General features: G+C 41.5%; 2 protein-coding genes across 3 annotated transcripts; one reads left to right on the forward strand and one right to left on the reverse strand.

Annotated features, from left to right (window-relative positions):
• Positions 1-227: 227 nt before the first annotated feature.
• On the reverse strand, positions 228-6,307 carry SRSF3 (serine and arginine rich splicing factor 3). Its single transcript, XM_053392966.1, has 6 exons — positions 6,100-6,307; positions 5,156-5,363; positions 4,311-4,445; positions 2,229-2,267; positions 1,299-1,385; positions 228-1,090 (listed from the first exon to the last, which is right to left on the reverse strand). Exons 2-6 carry the CDS (start codon positions 5,359-5,361, stop codon positions 1,063-1,065), a joined length of 495 nt encoding a protein of 164 aa, XP_053248941.1. The 5' UTR covers positions 5,362-5,363; positions 6,100-6,307; the 3' UTR covers positions 228-1,062.
• A 98-nt stretch (positions 6,308-6,405) lies between these two features.
• LOC128416003 (parathyroid hormone 4-like) lies at positions 6,406-17,681 on the forward strand. 2 transcript variants are annotated; one of them, XM_053392967.1, is made up of 5 exons: positions 6,406-6,538; positions 11,999-12,482; positions 13,896-14,023; positions 14,737-14,840; positions 17,176-17,681. In XM_053392967.1, exons 4-5 carry the CDS (start codon positions 14,752-14,754, stop codon positions 17,564-17,566), a joined length of 480 nt encoding a protein of 159 aa, XP_053248942.1. In that variant the 5' UTR covers positions 6,406-6,538; positions 11,999-12,482; positions 13,896-14,023; positions 14,737-14,751; the 3' UTR covers positions 17,567-17,681. The 2 variants fall into 2 exon arrangements, with proteins under 2 accessions (XP_053248942.1, XP_053248943.1); XM_053392968.1 differs by lacking the exon at positions 6,406-6,538 and having other exon boundaries at positions 9,199-12,482; positions 13,943-14,023.
• The last annotated feature ends 314 nt before the right edge of the window (positions 17,682-17,995 follow it).

Consider the following 17,995-nt stretch of genomic DNA (forward strand, 5'->3'; position numbering starts at 1 on the left):
AATTGCCTCTAGGTATTTGAAGAGGTATTTTAAAAGGAACTATGTGTGGTCTGTTACTTACATATGAACGTTCTCTGAATAGCTCTTTATCCAAACATTAACACAGTGAAATTTGATTATGGCTTCAAATTGTTCACAATAACAGATTTGAATTAAACTGTACACAAGTCCATCTGAATGTTATATTTGCACGAAAGTATGTCAAAATACGAAAGTTAAATACTTAGAACGATTTGTAACCAAAATTTTAATCCAAAGATCTCAAAGAGTTTACAGTGACATGACAACTTATGCACAATAAGAAAATTTCGCATCTACAATGTACCCTTATGCACCCAAATCCTTTAAGCTAATCATCTGTTCTTTTGGTCTGCTCTATAATGAACAGATTAGGCAGTTCACATTTCAGCAGTAAGTACTGATCCACACAAAGATACAAAACTTAATCTACACTTTTACATGGTAGAAGGTAGTTCTGACTAAACTGTTATAAATCAGAACTTGTAAAACAGTATCAAAAACATATAGCTCCTACAAGGCTTTCATAACCCTTCTGCTTACTATTGGTTTTATCCTGTCCATTAACCCTGCTCTCACCCTGCATAGATTGCCTATTTGTGATTGTAGCAAATGCTCAGGATTAAAAGGTCATGTGTGTTGTGTACTTCCTTTCAAGTTTAGATCCTGCAGAGATTCCAGAACACAATATTTATATGAAGAACATTTGCCACTTGCATGGCTTTTGAGGTTTTATTTGGTAAGTCTATGCAAGGTTATTAGCTAAACATTAATGCAAATCAAAATTATGCTTAAGGGTACACTGTAAAGCAACAAGTTATTACACTTCATATGACCTGCTCAGAACCATATACAGATTCACAACTGTTACATTTGTCACCTGTTACAAGAGACAAGAAAAACAAAATTTGACAGCTAAAACATTTTAAAAATGCACCAAGCTTATGAAGTCTTAAAAGAAAACAATGTTCTGTACATACTCCTTTCACATACTCCTTTCTTCAGATCTAATATGACTTCCTGTACACTGCTGTTCCTGAAGTTCTATTTCCTGTCATTTGACCTGGAACGGCTAGATAGAATATACATTGAGATTATCAGTCAAACAATGGAAGTAGTTCAGTATCGTTATTTAAACATACATCTGAAATTTCAACTAGACAAATGCACCTATTATAAGGCTTTTAATTAGTGCACTAGTGAAAATGACATTTCTCTAGTAAATACGCTACAGAATTAAACTCTGTATTCAGACATTAAGGTTATGGAAGTGTTCTTACCTACGAGATCTGGAAAATGAACGGGAAGGCTTATGATTTCTCTCCCTTGACAGTGATCTCTCTCTCCTTCTATCTCTAGAAAGGGACCTATAAAAGGAATAATCAGGATTTCAAGAGAATATATTTTTCATGCAATTCTTGAAAAACAGCTGAATAACCCTTTTTTGTAGCTTAAATTCATATTTTTAAATATGTTGCAAATTAATGGCTGTAACATACTAACGTATGTGCACAGGTTTTACTTTCTATTTGAGTAATACATGGTATCAATGCATTAACTAGTACAGTGCTTGTAAACATGCTTGAAAATCTTAATTTATGAGGCACTTTTTAGAATAATATGTAATTCATCATTGATACTGGATTCAAAACAAAAGGTATTTTAGTTTATCACAGCATTTGATGGCAGAAAAAAAAAACACTTTTAAATTGTTTAAAGCTGAATTCAGATTAGACTATACTTTAATAAACACATTTGGCGTGCATTTTACACAGCATACTGACAACTGTGCTGACCAAGTACACTTTCAAAGGAGTCAGAGATTTATGGCACTTCAAGTGTATAATTTAAAATATCCTTTGGGCTATGAAATGTCACACCTGTGCCATCTGTTTAAGGGGGTGGGGAGTCCCTTATTCTATAAGCACTATCTAGACCAGGGGTCAGCAAACTTTTTCAGCAGTGGGCCAGTCCACTTTCCCTCAGGCTTTGGGGAGTGGACGGGTAGACTATATTTTGAAAAAAAATAAAAAACGAACGAATTCCTATGCCCCACAAATAACCCTGAGGTGCATTTTAAATAAAAGGACACATTCTACTCATGTAAAAACATGCGAATTCCTGGACCGTCCGTGGGCCGGATCCAGCCCCTGGGTCTTACTTTGCCTACCCATTATCTAGACAACCCAAATGCAGCACCAATAGTTTACCTGCTGCGGCTACGGGAGAAGCTTCTCCTTCGTGGAGATCTACAATCAAAAATAGAAAAGTGAGTATTTTCATCAATTCAACATTAGTGGGGCGAGGCAATTCCCAACTTGTCAAGTCACTGTTGGGCCCAGTGAATGTGCCAAATAACATGGCACTCATCGTCCAGCAAAATGGAAAGATTCAGGCATTAAAAACTCAAGTGTGATCAGCACGCTTCCAACCATGAGTTTGCTTTAACTAACACCAAGTCATAAGCAAACCTGTCCAATGCAGCACTTCCATCTCAACTAAATCCACTGCCTAGAACACTATACTAATGTCCCACAAGTAGTCCCAAAATTGGTATAAACCAGTATTTTGGAACCCATGCAAGGTAAAAGTCCGCAACATGACACAAGGTACCAAGTGAAAGACTAACGCACACTGTGACAAAGCCATTAAACACCATTAGAACTGCATATTTGTGAATGTAAAAATTTAAAATGTCATAGTGTGTTTAGTCTAAAGAACCTTAGTTTGCCCAGTTTATCCCAAAAGTAATTGTTTTAAGTTCCGAAAACTGTTAGTAAAACAGTTTAAAGGTGAAAGGAGTTGGCAGATTTTTGCAAGGAAGAACTAAGTTAGCAATTAAATGTAGTTTGCCATCTCGCATGCAAATATACTGCAGTTTAGTTTCTTATATTAAGTTTCCTTAACACCCTTAAAAGTTTTATTCAAGCAACATATGTATGTTACCACGAAATTATGCACAGCCAGCCTTTGATTGAGAAAAAGTAATTACTTATAAGCCGCTTACTCCTTATTTTTACCAGCAGTAAACTGTATAAGCAGGAAAAACTTACTAGTTTTTGGTTTCAACAAGCTAGAAATGGTGAGGTGAGGCTGCCGGACTGACTGCCAAGAAGAATTTGCTGAAAAGGTTTTGCCAGATGTTGCGTTGTATTTAGTTGGTTGGCGAAGGGGGTGTTGTGGATTTTTCCTGCTTTTTTGTTAGCCGAAGGCTGCTGCTGCAGTTGTTGTGAAGACATTTGGTAAATAAACAGCTGAGCTGATTGGCCGGGAATGTGTGGGCGGTCGAGGTGGCTGCTGCCGATTTGGTTAAGGTTGGAGAGAAGGCTGAGAGAAAACAGCATGCTCGGGAACCAAAGGGCGGTGCAACCTGACGACTGGCCATGCCTGGGTCATGTGAAACGACACCAGCCAAGCTGAATGGGGCGCGCTGGTCACATGACGCTGAAAGGGCTAGTTGACTGGCTAATGCAGACTCAGAGGGTGGTGAGAAGAGACATGATGGTGACTCTGTAACGGGTTCATTTTTATTAATAGATGGACCAAAAAAAGCATAAAAAAATGAAAAACAAGCCATCAGTACAACCATCTATTAGCTAACAAATACTCCTATTGTGTTCTACAGTGAAAGGGAACAGATTTCACTCTCTTATCTTGTATGGACTGCATTTACCTGAAACAGGCTAAAATCAGCCCTTGCAGAAATAAAGACCTTAAGTACGACTAATAAACACCCAACCAATCTGTCAGGGTCAGAGAATGCATTACTTGTAAAAAACTTGCTTTATTTTGAAATTTATTCCTGCATAACTCAAAAGTTGGTCATATTTCAACAGATTTACTATTGTCAGATTTAGCTAAGCAACTGTTCATTGCTTCAGCATTTTTAAAACAGTTGCCTGCCTGGCATCATTGTGCTAAAGTGGAAAAATCTCAAGTAGGTGGAAAAGCCAAGCTGTTGTATGCAATGTTTACAACAATGGTGTAAAGAAAAGCAAAAAAAACCAAGTTGGAGTACTGGGAAGAAAAAGAAAGTGACTAGAAGATGAACAGACTTCAGAAGGAAAGATGATAATCCATGTTAGAGGGCACTATCAACTGGTATAGACACCTAAGGATAAAAGTCAGTGTTCAACACAATGTATCCCTCTAACACATATTCAATGCTGTAAAATTCTGTGTCTGGGTAGGTATAGACAAGCATATATATATATATATATATTAAAAAAGTCTATTATGCCAAATGGTAATACTGCCAAACATTACTATACAAGTTCTTTGCTCTCAAATACCTGCGGCGAGGTGGAGGACTTCTCCTACGATAGTCATCTCGAGGACGTCTACCCCATGAGGGAGGTGGACCACGGTTCCGACTACGTTTTTCACCATTGGAGAGTTCCACCCTGACACGACACCCACAAAGTGTTCTAAGAGAAAAAGGGAAGGGTTGTTAGTTCTAACAGCCTAATAAAACTAAGCCAGACACTTCAACTAGTGCCCCTGTATTTCCCTAGTTATTTAAACTTCAACACAAAACCATACCAAGTCAGTCTAATTTTGTTTTGTTTAACTGAAAATTAGACTGGGGACCAGTATTTCACTCCTAAGAAGCAGCCAGCACTTAAAATTGTTTTGATCATATAGAACGCATATTCAGCTTCAGCTTTTATAGATGTCAAAATAAAAATGTGTTTAAATCAACATGAGTGAAATTCAGCTACAGTCTGAGCCATTAAGAGCCTGCAACGTTAAGCATATTTCCATTTTTAAAAAATATTACATGTTTGAAACAGGGCACTCAGAATCACAAGAGCTCACAACCAGTGTTTCCAAAACTTGGTAGCTGTGCAAAATCTAGAAGCTCAGGAATAATATGCAACATGTTTAAACTGTACTCAAAATAAACTCTTCTAACACAAGCAAAGGATTACATTTCACACAAATTTAACAGACTGTTAGTAAGAATTACTTCCCAGCCCCACTAGCCCCCACAGATAATCAGTTCTATTTCTTTTGGATCTCCAAATACAGAAGCCAGGCTATTTGTGACCAATTTTCTTTTCAATCAAAGCAGCATATTACATTAATAGATCAGAGTATACACACAAGCTCAACCCAAATGTAAGTTAATTTTTACCTCCCATCTAGTTCTCTGACTGCATCAGCAGCATCACGTGGGTCTTCAAATTCAACGAAAGCAAAACCAGGGGGATTCCTAGCAACCCACACACTACGTAGTGGTCCATAGTAGCCAAAAGCTCGCTCCAATTCAGTTTTGTTGCCATTGTTCCCAAGGTTACCTACATAAACCTTGCAGTCCAGTGGACACGAATCACGATGCATCTCTGGAAGACATGCAAGGAAAAACTGGTTTGCCTTCTGTTCATATTTATTAGTTAGGGAACCTTTTGGGTTATAAGGTATTTGAAACAGGCTCATGATTTTGAAATTACAGTGCAGATGATTTGACTTACAACGCATAACTATTCATACATTTAAGTCCATCTTATAATCTACTTTAGAAATATAATCCATTGTTCCAAGGTATTAATCATCTTATATTGAGGACCCATACTCCGGGCCCTTAAAACACACAAGCGAAGTCAAAATTAAGAGACCTCGATATAAGAAAGGAGTTGCCGATCCTTTCCCCCATTTGAGGGCATCCAGGGGTTGACAACTGGTCTTGGAAGGGCATGTTGTGTTCAGATCCCCAATGCAGGTCTCCCTCAAGGCAGCCTGTGGTGATCTGAGGTGGGCCTGAGGCTCCTAGCTCACGAGGAGACGAAAAGGGCTTCTTACGCCTTGGGTAACTGACGCGCCTACTACTGAGCGGCTTCCCGCCCATCGCGGCGGCCTCTGGCCCTCACAATTCTCCCTCGGTTCGACTCGAGCTTGCGCATATAATACCCACCACGCCGCCCCTCAAGCTCAAGCAGTCCGCCTCCCCTTTCATCTCCTCCCCGGGAGCAACATCCCGGCGGGAGACCTGACGTTACTTCAACCACACAAAATGGCGGCGGCTCTTTGTCCGCTGCCGCAACCGCGAGGCCTTCCATCCCGACCAAGCCCCTCCCTCACCGGCTGCCGGGCCAGGAGTGTGAACGACTCTCGCGAGTAACCGCTACACGGTTTTATGATTATTAATTTTCGGTCGGCTCCGCAGTCTCCCTCGCTTCTCGCCCCTCAGCCACCGAGCTCGATCGCTGCGTCGCCCGTTTTCCCGCCAAGACTCGATTCCGCCGCCTCTCCCACTTCGTCGCACTGGACAAAATGGCGGAAGGCGCCTACACACCCCGAGTTTATATATGTCCTGCCCATCTAGCACGTGATCAGGATTCTCACCAATTGCACGTCGCTTCTCCGGTGATCGACGGTTCCTTGCGCCCTACCCCCTTTCTCAGAGAGACGGCTCCGCCTCAAGGAGCAGATCCTTCCTGGCGCTTCTTGTTCGCTTAGTAGTGCCTGCTCCTATTGCCCAGTAGGCCGGGCCACTGTCACCGTGGCAACCAGAGAATAGGTGGGACGGGGAGGGGGGAGAGAATAGGTGGGGCGGGGCCGACAGTGCCTCACGGAGGCTCAGGGCTTATGGTGGAAACGTGTGGGGCGGGAGGTGTCCCAGTATTTACTAAAGGCAGGTGGGGTTTCGCTCAACTGCTCCATTTCCATTTCGACGCAACCGCTTTTCAAATTTCCCAGATGAGCTCTTTCTATTAAAGGGCGTCCCTGTTTTAGAAGCGCGGCATCTCTCGCTTCAGCTTTAACCTGAACCCGCACTGGATTGTGGAGGGAACCCACCTCGCCATTAATCCTTAAAAGGGAATTTAAGGCGGCTTCAGTTCTGATTCTTTTCTCCTAACGATTTACAAAGTGGGGCTTGTTTCCGAAGAGCTATGTTTCCCCTTTGCATAGGTGTTGCCCATCCCAGGTGCTGTACGAAAAAGGCTATAATTTTCCCAACTGTGCTGTGACTTTGTTCCTAGAGGGGTTGCTAGATAGGAACCCCGTTCCCACACCTGATCTGGCTTCAGCTGGCCTCAGAATAGGAAGGACAATCATAGAATCATAGAGTTGGAAGAGACCACAAGGGCCATCGAGTCCAACCCCCTGCCAAGCAGGAAACACCATCAGAGCACTCCTGACATATGGTTGTCAAGCCTCTGCTTAAAGACCTCCAAAGAAGGGAGACTCCACCACACTCCTTGGCAGCAAATTCCACTGTCAAACAGCTCTTACTGTCAGGAAGTTCTTCCTAATGTTTAGGTGGAATCTTCTTTCTTGTAGTTTGGATCCATTGCTCCGTGTCCGCTTCTCTGGAGCAGCAGAAAACAACCTTTCTCCCTCCTCTATGTGACATCCTTTTATATATTTGAACATGGCTATCATATCACCCCTTAACCTCCTCTTCTCCAGGCTAAACATGCCCAGCTCCCTTAGCCGTTCCTCATAAGGCATCGTTTCCAGGCCTTTGACCATTTTGGTTGCCCTCCTCTGGACACGTTCCAGTTTGTCAGTGTCCTTCTTGAACTGTGGTGCCCAGAACTGGACACAGTACTCCAGGTGAGGTCTGACCAGAGCAGAATACAGTGGCACTATTACTTCCCTTGATCTAGATGCTATACTCCTATTGATGCAGCCCAGAATTGCATTGGCTTTTTTAGCTGCCGCGTCACACTGTTGGCTCATGTCAAGTTTGTGGTCAACCAAGACTCCTAGATCCTTTTCACATGTACTGCTCTCAAGCCAGGTGTCACCCATCTTGTATTTGTGCCTCTCATTTTTTTGCCCAAGTGCAATACTTTACATTTCGCCCTGTTAAAATTCATCTTGTTTGTTTTGGCCCAGTTCTCTAATCTGTCAAGGTCGTTTTGAAGTGTGATCCTGTCTTCCGGGGTGTTAGCCACCCCTCCCAGTTTGGTGTCATCTGCAAATTTGATCAGGATTGCCTTGAGTCCATCATCCAAGTCGTTGATAAAGATGTTGAAAAAGACCGGGCCCAAGACAGAATCCTGTGGCACCCCACTAGTCACTCTTCTCCAGGATGAAGAGGAACCATTGATGAGCACCCTTTGGATTCGGTCAGTCAGCCAGTTACAAATCCACTGAGTGGTAGCATAGTCAAGACCGCATTTTACCAGCTTCTTTACAAGAATATCATGGGGCACCTTGTCAAATGCCTTGCTGAAATCAAGGTAGGCTACATCCACTGCGTTCCCTTCATCTACCAGGCTTGTAATTCTGTCAAAAAATGAGATCAGGTTAGTCTGACATGACTTATTTTTCAGAAATCCATGCTGACTATTGGTGATCACAGCATTCCTTTCTAGGTGCTCACAGACTGTTTGCTTAATGATCTGCTCCAGAATCTTCCCTGGTATTGATGTCAGACTGACTGGGCGGTAATTATTTGGGTCCTCTCTTTTCCCCTTTTTGAAAATAGGGACAACATTTGCCCTCCTCCAGTCTGCCGGGACTTCGCCTGTTCTCCAGGAATTCTCAAAGATGACTGCCAGTGGTTCTGAGATCACATCTGCCAGTTCTTTTAATACTCTTGGATGCAGTTCATCTGGCCCTGGAGACTTGAATACATCTAAACTAGCCAAGTATTCTTGTACTATCTCCTTAGTTATTCTGGGCTGTGTTTCCTCTGCTGAATCATTTGCTCCAAATTCTTCAGGTCGGGCATTGTTTTCTTTATCGGAGAAGACTGAGGCAAAGAAGGCATTGAGGAGTTCAGCCCTTTCTGTGTCCCCTGTTTGCATTTTACCATCTTCTCCTCTGAGTGACCCCACTGTTTCTTTGTTCTTCCTTTTGCTACGAACATACCCATAAAAGCCTTTTTTGTTGCTTTTAACCTCTCTAGCAAGCCTGAGTTCATTCTGTGCTTTAGCTTTTCTGACTTTGTGTCTACACGTGCTGGCTATTTGTTTGACAAGGAATCGGATGCTGTCGGAGCGAGTGGTACCTCCATTCTGTGTTCGGTTAGGTGGGATGCAGGCCTCTAAAGGCAAGTGTGGGATAGTTATTGCCCATGCTGTGACAGATGAGGCAGTCCGTTGGCTGGCAAGTTGTGCGGATAGGTGATGAAGTGTTTTGGGATGCTACCTGCCAACTCCTAGGGGCCGAGGTCCCTTCCCCCCCCCCGAGAATATTTCTGGGGGCACCACCCCACACAAAGTTGATGGAAATTGCCATTCAAATAGTGTGGGTGTGCCCCATCATGTGATTATGTGGGGAAGGGCTTACCTAGGTCCCCAAATATTTTATTCAAGTTGGCACCCCTGTAATCTAACAGTTTTTGGCCAGGTATGCAAAAGATGAGTGAGGCCATTTTCCCTCAGTGGGGGTCAAAATCCCACCACCTGCTTCCAACCCTGATTCCTGTGTAGGGCAGGACTATGGGATAGTCCTAGCAGTGTGTGATAGTGTGTAGCTGTGGTTCCCCTTTTCGTGTGTCGTCCTAATCCCTCTCGGTTGCTTGGCAAAAAAAAAAAAAAAGTATTCCCTGAGCATCTTAAACAGGGTCCTTTCTGCAGGTTTATTGCCATGTGGTGAAAGAAATATCCTATTTCCATGTGAGTGTTCTGTTGTGTGATCTCTTCTTCCTCCTCTTTGGGACTTATACTTCTAAAAGTACACTTTTGTGAATCCTTATATTTGGAAGATTGCATTGTAGTATGTGTGACCTTGTCGGTCTGCCATCTAGTGGCAAGCACAGAAACCTGTTTGCTCTTCTGGAGCTAAAAGCCTGTCTGTCTTAACTGTTTCCCCACAGTTTTCTATCTGAATAATCCATAGCTCCTCTGCTATTTTGTCACCCACACAGGAGTGCTTTCTGTTGTAGAGTAGTCAGAAGTTATTCTAGGTTAAAAGCCCAGAAGGCCACAAGGCCTATAAAAATATCAGACATATGGAGGCAACTAGTTTTGTGCTTCGCATGAATGCTATGTAAAAAGCTGAACATGTCACGTGCTCTTAATATAATTTTATGAGTTAGGTGGGGTAGGTTGTATGCCTGAACTTCCTTCTAATTCCTGGATCCAGCATTGATTCAATTTCTGGAATAGCTAGGGTAGGTTCCTGGTGAGGTAATGGCCCTCTAAGTATGGGCCATTAGGTAACAAAGGAAGTGGTTCTGTGCCAGATAACAAATACGCGGGTCCTCCACTCCCTTTGTTAGAAAGACAAAAGCCAGAATTGAAAGTTGAGTGATGTAAGCTAGAAGCTGGAAGACAGAGCTATGCCTGATTTCTGTCTCAGGCACAGGTTGTTGTTTTGTTATTGTTTAGTCGTGTCTGACTCTTCGTGACCCCATGGACCAGAGCACGCCAGGCACGCCAGGTTGTATATATGTAAATAAACCATTGATCCTAAAGACACCATAGTCTTTGCTGTCCCTCATTCCAAGGAAACTGAAACTTGGGTAAGCACCTGGTCATTGAAATGCACATCAAATGCAAAACATTTGGCAGAGAAAGGGAGGCATTTTATTTATTTGAAAGAAAAGCATCAACAATTTAGAGAAATATACGTACCATTTCAAAAATAAGAAAACACTGATTATGTAAAAGCTCATACCTAGAAAGCTTATACTTAGTTGGTCTTTAAGGTGCTACTGGAACATCTTTCAATATATATTTTTTAATCTTTCATCATTGTTATTTATTATGACAGACCAACATGGCTACATTACCTGAATCACTGATTACGTATGTTATATCAAACCATAATATCTTGCTACAAGTTCCCTTACATTGCCAGAGGCCAAAGCTCATGTTCTTTGGTAACTATTTAATAAAGTTGATGTGCATAGCATAGAAATTGTCTAATTATTTTGATATGCCAACACATAATGGGCCAGTTTCTCGTTCAAAGCCACACAAGTTCCAGAGCTGCTGCTGCCAGTCCAACTTAAAGTTTGCTTTCAAAATCCTCTACAGCTTTTCTGTAGTGGATTTAGCCACAGTTCATATAATCACATCTTTATGGAGTCTTCAAAGATAAAAATGGAGGGCAGGTTTAGGATTTAGCATGGATTTTTTTGTCCTGCAATATGCTCCACTTCTTTAGACACTTTTATCCAATCCTGGGATACTCTTGAACTCAGTACTGGAAGCCAGCTTGTAACCATCTGGTAAGTATTGTTCAGTGAAGGCCAGCACAGTTTGAAGCTTCCATAACTACTACTGCGGGAGTTAAAATTGCTGCTGGATGCAACACCCATTCTCTAAAAGTAGAGCTGCTGAGATATTTCCTATAATGCAATTTCCCAAGGGTAGTGGAATTGAGTAGCCATGGCAGCACACTTTGTCTATGATAGAATGCTTTAAGTTGTCATTCAATGAGGATCTTTCAATTTCTCTGGCTGACATTCACTTGCTCAGACAAATGGAATCATAGTTCTTATGATAATGGTAGTTGCCCCTCAATTACATAAAGGTGCTTATAAAGATCAGATGTTTTAGACTTGGCTATGGCTAGTGCTTATTAGCCTGGAAACACGTAACTAGAAAGCTCTGCTGTGGCAGACACATCATTTATGTTAACTTTTTGGGTGTCCTGGAAACTAAAAAGAGATCACAAGAGTTTAGCAACCAATTTAGCAACCTCTATGTAAATCTTTAATTGGTTACAAGTTTTGACCTTTTCAATAAATGGCTCTTACGCCAGGAACAGAGTTGTTACAAAGCTAGAAGCCTGTAGTGATTAGTTAATGAACACAATGGCTCAAAATAAACAATTCTAGCCCCAGATGGTACAAGGCAGAACCAGTTAGATCTGTACATTGGTATTTGGCTACTACTTTTTATGTTATTAACATCATGAAAACAATCCTACATTTAACTGCAGCTGCAATGAGGCACAAACAGCTATACCAATATGACTGCATAGAAAATATATGTGACATTCACTGGTGTCCATATGCTATCAAAATGGGCTTTCACCTATGCATTCCTGTCCTCTCACCCTCACCTTTCAGCTCCTGCAAACTCCCAGAATCTGTGTTGGGCACTTTGGGAATCATTGAGTAGATGGGCAGTGGGCAGGCACAGAGGAAATCCTGTTGTGCAGGAAAGGTCCAGGTTGTGAGGTACTGGCTCTGTTCAGGCTTGCTTAGCTGCTGGCATTATATTATTTGCTCTGCATTTCTATTGTCTTATTTTATTTGTTCCGTAATTCTTGAAAGGTGCATTGGAAATCCAAATCTGAGAGGCAATACTGCAAGTGGCTGCTGGTGATGTCCACTCTCTGCTGACTCTGGCCTAAATGGAAGTGAACTTGCACCAGCCGCAAGTGGCTGCGCCATGCATATGCTGTTGCCTTCACCACTGGACTATAGAGGGGGGAAGCAACCAGCAGAGGAGGGACAGGCCTCAGATGCACCCAGAGAAACTCACCTTTCCCACAGAGAAGAGACTGACGTGGGTCTAAAAGCTTCAGGAACACGAACTTGCTCTGAAAGGGTACTGTACTGGGAAAAGAAGCAGACTCATTTACCTGGCAGTGGAGTGGAGGTTGGGGCAAGGGGACAGGAACCAAGGGAAATAGAGCTGTGATTTATTTATCTATGAAGAGAACCCTGTGATGGGAGGAATGAGGGGTTTGGGGAGCTCTGAAGGTGCTGCTCTGAGCCTAAAATCCACTAGACCAGGCATCCCCAAACTCGGCCCTCCATATGTTTTTGGGATTACAATTCCCATCATTCCTAGCTAACAGGACCAGTGGTCAGGGATGATAGGAATTATAGTCCCAAAACATCTGGAGGGCCAAGTTTGGGGATGCCTGCACTAGACAAACAACTATAAAGAAGGAAAACTAAATAAACAATAGATGAAGGCAGCAGAATTATTTTTCTGTGCAAGGCTGAGAGGCACATATGTAAGATCAGTTCTGATGTTCAGAGTAGCAGGTTGCTGCCTTATATCAAAGCTCAAAGAAGAGCAGGCCTGCCAAGATAGGACCGCTGGGAAAGTATTTAGGTGAGCCCTCATAGCCCTGCATCTTCTGACTCTAGCTATGCCCCATATGCACACATTTCTCATCTGTGGATGGGCAGTGACATCTGCTTATGCAGCATCTGAGGAAAGTATTGCATGTATAATAGCAAAGCCCCATTCAGTTACGCCAGAGAGATATTATGGGTCAGTTTGCAAGTTACTGTTGGTGACACTGGGTGGATGCAGGAGAATTCACTGGGAGCATCCTGAATATTTGTTTGCCATTGAGGCTGCCATAGTTCAACCAAGACTGATAAAAATCAACCCAAAATTTGGGGTGGGCTGTGTGAAGTATGTCTTTAATTTCTACTGAGCAAGAAGTTTTATTTATGCTTCTCCATTTTTAGTTGCATATATTAATATCCCATGAAGTGGGCTGAGCCCTGGCACTGAAGGCACATTGTGACCATGCACCATTGTAAATCCTGGTCCAATTCAAAATCTGACAATAACATGTCAAGAAGAGGAAGATTCCTCCTTGCCTTGTTCATATGGTCAGTTCTCCACTTCTCCAGCTGCCTTCTAGAAAAATCAAGCTGATTCTTACCTTAAACATGTGGTGCTGATCCAGAAATTATATCAAAAGTTATCCAGCAAGTAATGGCTGGAATAAGTCCCCCAGTGATAAAAAGTCTCCAATTCTTCAGCCTTGCTATTGATCCCAACCTCCATAGCATGATTTTACGATCCTATGAAAATGACAGGATGAGAGATATTTCAAAAACAGGAGGTCCCAGTGTCTTAATCACTAGCCAAATAGTAAACTTTATTGTCCAAGGGTGATTGTCTCTGGGAGAAGCACATCTTTCATTTATACAAGGAGAAAAAGATCTTAGTCATAGAATATGATGCGCAGTTCATCCCTATTGTTAAGTGCAGCTACAGAACTATAAAAGAAGCTAGGAAGGCGCACACTGTCATTGCAGGAGGAGGCTCACTAGAGATCTGCTAGCAACAAGTAAGACTCCACAAATCAACTTCACCATATTCCAATATAAGGAGAAATAGTAAGTACTCTACATTACACTGCTATTTTTAACCTGTTGGGCTTTAAATTCTATATACACTTACCTGGATATAAGCCCCATTGACCTTATTTCTGAGTAGACATGTATAGGGTTGCACTGTTAAATATTTTCTTTCAACTAATATTTAATTAAGATATTGTCGGTTATATATAGCTATACAAATATATCTCAAATATATTATTGACAAAATCTGTCAATAAGTGATTACAGTACTGGAAAAATTGAACCAATGGCTTGTGCCATTCAGGATGTATTTTGTGTATTCACATATTTCTAAAAAACCAGTTCTGGTTCAGATCAGAATATTTGTTTTGTTCCCTCCAAAAGCTAACAATTTTATATACATATTATGCTATTGATTTTCATAGGCTATACTAACCTGAGTGACGATTGCAGTAATATAATTATGACAGGAATATTTGGAATACATATTTAAAAGATGGTTTCCTACTGTTTCAAATTAAAACCTTTTGTGTCCTAATATACAAATAAAATACACTATGGAATTATTTGGCTTTTGTTGTCACAGTAAATATGAAAAGGCAAAGAATATTTTTTTAAAAAATATATATTTCAGGCCAATACTTCCTATCTGCCACTATGGTTTAATTTTACTATCCATTATTTAAGTGGAATATGTTATAGCTGCAAGTTGCATTTCAATGTCCATCTTATTTCATCTTGTTTAATAGTTTACAGGACAGAAGATGCTTTTGTCCCAAAGATATCTACAGATGGTAACATTTTTGTCCATTTTTTTTCTTGTTTGGTTTGCAACATGTCAAGAAACAAAAACGTAAGAATATTTTTTAGTTAAATTTTTGATAAGCTTTCTTTTACTATGATGGGTTTTGGGGTTTTTTTTTTACTGTGTTGACTTGGATGCAAAATGATAACATTGCAGTAATGCTTTACAATATAATGTATTTTTCTGAAGGAGATCACTGTGCAAACATATGTTTAGCATCGTTTGTAATTTTTAAAATGATTTTTCTTTAAAATGTGATACATTTGGAAGGTGCTTTTAAAAACAAGATTATCCTGTACTGAAAGTCACAAGATAGCTAAGGGAAAGGGCAAAGTCTTCTTGTTGTTAGAACTTTCCAAGATGGTTCCGAAAACCATAAAGTGATCTTCTGTTCATTCCTAGATAGTGATGATAAGGGCGAGAGAGCTACCTCTTTTAACACGTCAAAGCACAAATCCATAGCAAAATAAGAAACAATGAAGACAGCTACATGTGTTATTCACATGTCTGTCCTGTTCACATATATTAGCCTGGTTTAGACATAATGGGAAACCAGTTGCTCACCACATGAGTGAGCCCACATGAACCTCAGGCTCACATGGTCTGCTGGTCATAAGGTTAGTACCTCTTGCTACAATCTCTCCAGCCTGGGCATAAAGAGGAACTGCGGCTTGTTTAAAAATGGAAGCTTCCAATATCCTTGTGGCCACGGGAGAGAGATGCATAGAAACTTGAGACTCATACAGGCTCTTTCATGGAGCTTCCCATTATGGAGTTTCCCATTATGGAATCATGGTTTCCCATTATGTCTGAAACAGGCCAAAGTATGTGGGAGTCTTGACATGAAAATGGGTGCATGGATCAGGAAATATGACCCCCCCTTTTTTACCCCCTGCACTCCGTCAGTCCAGTCCCTTTTCTCCTAGCCCAGTTTATGGAGCAGGGAGTACACCACCACTTTATTACAAAGATGGAGCACACACACAAATACAGATGTACCTCTGGTTATGAATTTAATTCGTTCCACAGGTCCGTTCTCAACCTGAAGTACTACTTTAGCTAATGGGACCTCCCGCTGCCACCAGCATGCAATTTCTGTTCTCATCCTGAGGTAAAGTTCTTAACCTGAGGTACTACTTCTGGGTTAGTGGAGGCTGTAACCTGGAGCGTCTGTAACCTGAAGCGTCTGTAACCCGAGGTACCACTGTAATAAAGAAATGTGACTGCCATCATCATGTCTAACATAGGACACAGGAACATATTTATAATGAATCAGACCATTGGTCCATCCAGCGAAGCCCTAACCACTCTCCAAGGTTTCAGGCAGGAGAGAGGTGAGGCAGTGGGGAGTTCAAATGCACTGGCAGAGCCAATCCAATGCATTTGGTGGTGTGTTTGCACTGCACTGACCTCTATGCCACTCTACCCCTCAAACACAGATGTTGGGAGGTCAGGCACCATCCCCATTCATGCTGTCCACAACTGGATAGGAGTCTTTCCTAAGTATGGCCCTCAGTGGGCTCTCTTTGGTCCATGGTACTATAATGAACAGACAGGTTTTGTAAATAAAAGCTAGCTATGCCACCTTCATTTTACACTGCAAAAAAGTCACTGGATAGAAACTATAATGCAAGAACCTGAAACAGCCATGTGAACAGTGACAATGCTAATATGCTTGTACAGTAATCTGTCTTTTCATATATTAGGTTAAAGTTAGTTGTGCATCTGTCAGCGGCTAATCTTTACTGAATTTTAGGTTTCCCAGTTTGAAACAAAACTCAAAGTCCAACACTGAAAACTCATATAATATTTGCTAGAGGGTAGCCATGAAAAGATTTCTTAGCAAGAGGTAGGCAAATAAGAAACACCAGTGCAAATTCAGACATGAAAAAAAATCAGATTCCATTGAATTCAGTGGAACATATTCCAAAACAAGCATGCATAGAACTGTAGCCTTACAGTCCAATCCTATATATGCCTACTTAGAAATAAGCCCTACTGAGTTCAGTGGAACTTATTCTGAGGTAGTCTGTATAGGATTCCAGCCTTAAAGAATTACAAATAAAGGCAGATGAGGAGCTGTGGGACAATGACTTGCATGGCTTTGGGGACTGTCAACTTTGCATCAGTCCAATTCTACAAAGAAAATAATGAATGCAGATGTCAAACATCTGAAGTGGTCAGCACTGGTTCATACCCCAGGAATACCATACACTATTTTTGCAAGCAGTTAGATGGCACCAGATAGTTCAACAAGGTTGGAGACAATCCCTTAGTGATCTTGGTTTCCTCATCTTTAACTAATATACTTGAAATGTTTTCTTGCTTTGTTGTGAATGTGTTTCTGCTTCTCAAGCACAGTACTGGCTTTTTCACATTTCAGTAAGAGAGGAGTGGCAGAATTCCAGTTCTTGCATAACAAAGGAAATCTCCGTGAAGAGTTAAACCGACTGATTTGGCTCCACCAAGCCATGGGAGGAGTGCACACAGCCGTGGGCAGGGACATCCCGCAGGCACACATTGTGTGGACCTCCCCAAAGAACCAAGACCTCTCCGATCTCTCTGATGGAACTGGCAGAGAAGAGTCTCTAGAAATGATGAAGCAACTGCTGCTGGGATTGATGGAGAAGGAAGAGCCTGTTGCTGTCCTCAGGAAAACAAATGTGTTGCAGTATCTAAAGAATGTAAAGGGCAATCAGGACTGGCAAGATCTTTCTGACCTATTTCAAGGTGGAGATCAAGATGGCAAAAGAAATCTCAGCACCCAGACATAGATTTCCTGACCGAACCTATTGCAGTCCATCTGCTACTTGATACACTGAGGGAGATCAAAAGAAAAGTTGATTAACAAAGAAAATGTGCGTTTGTGCCATTTACTACTCCTTTGTAGTATTGTAATCTGGCATTGTTGAAAGGCCAGAACATTTCCCCCTTATTCTGATTATTAAACAGGAATGTGCAGGGGTTAAAATTTCCCCTTCTAGATAGCACAAATATTTTATAACTGTTAGCAATATTGCCAGGGGCTATATATTATTATTGCTGCTTCACTCCTTTGCATTTGTTGAACAATATTATTGAGGTATTTGTGCATGCAGATTCTGCTGGGGTATGTGGAAAGTATTCACACTTTGTCCCTTATGCTCCTTTCCTGCTTCCACCACCCATATAATTACTTGAGGTCTTTTGTGCCTGTTTTCTAC

Source organism: Podarcis raffonei, chromosome 6 (assembly GCF_027172205.1).
Source record: "Podarcis raffonei isolate rPodRaf1 chromosome 6, rPodRaf1.pri, whole genome shotgun sequence".
Classification (NCBI taxonomy): Eukaryota; Metazoa; Chordata; class Lepidosauria; order Squamata; family Lacertidae; genus Podarcis; species Podarcis raffonei.

Coding starts and splice junctions, on each gene's coding strand:
- LOC128416003 (XM_053392967.1), top strand. CDS start 14,752: ATGCTTTTGTCCCAAAGATATCTACAGATGGTAACATTTTTGTCCATT. Junction 14,841..17,175: donor ACATGTCAAGAAACAAAAAC/GTAAGAATATTT, acceptor TTCACATTTCAG/TAAGAGAGGAGTGGCAGAAT.
- SRSF3 (XM_053392966.1), bottom strand. CDS start 5,361: ATGCATCGTGATTCGTGTCCACTGGACTGCAAGGTTTATGTAGGTAAC. Junction 4,446..5,155: donor GTCAGAGAACTAGATGGGAG/GTAAAAATTAAC, acceptor TTTTTCTCTTAG/AACACTTTGTGGGTGTCGTG. Junction 1,386..2,228: donor TTCTCCCGTAGCCGCAGCAG/GTAAACTATTGG, acceptor TTCCTTTTATAG/GTCCCTTTCTAGAGATAGAA.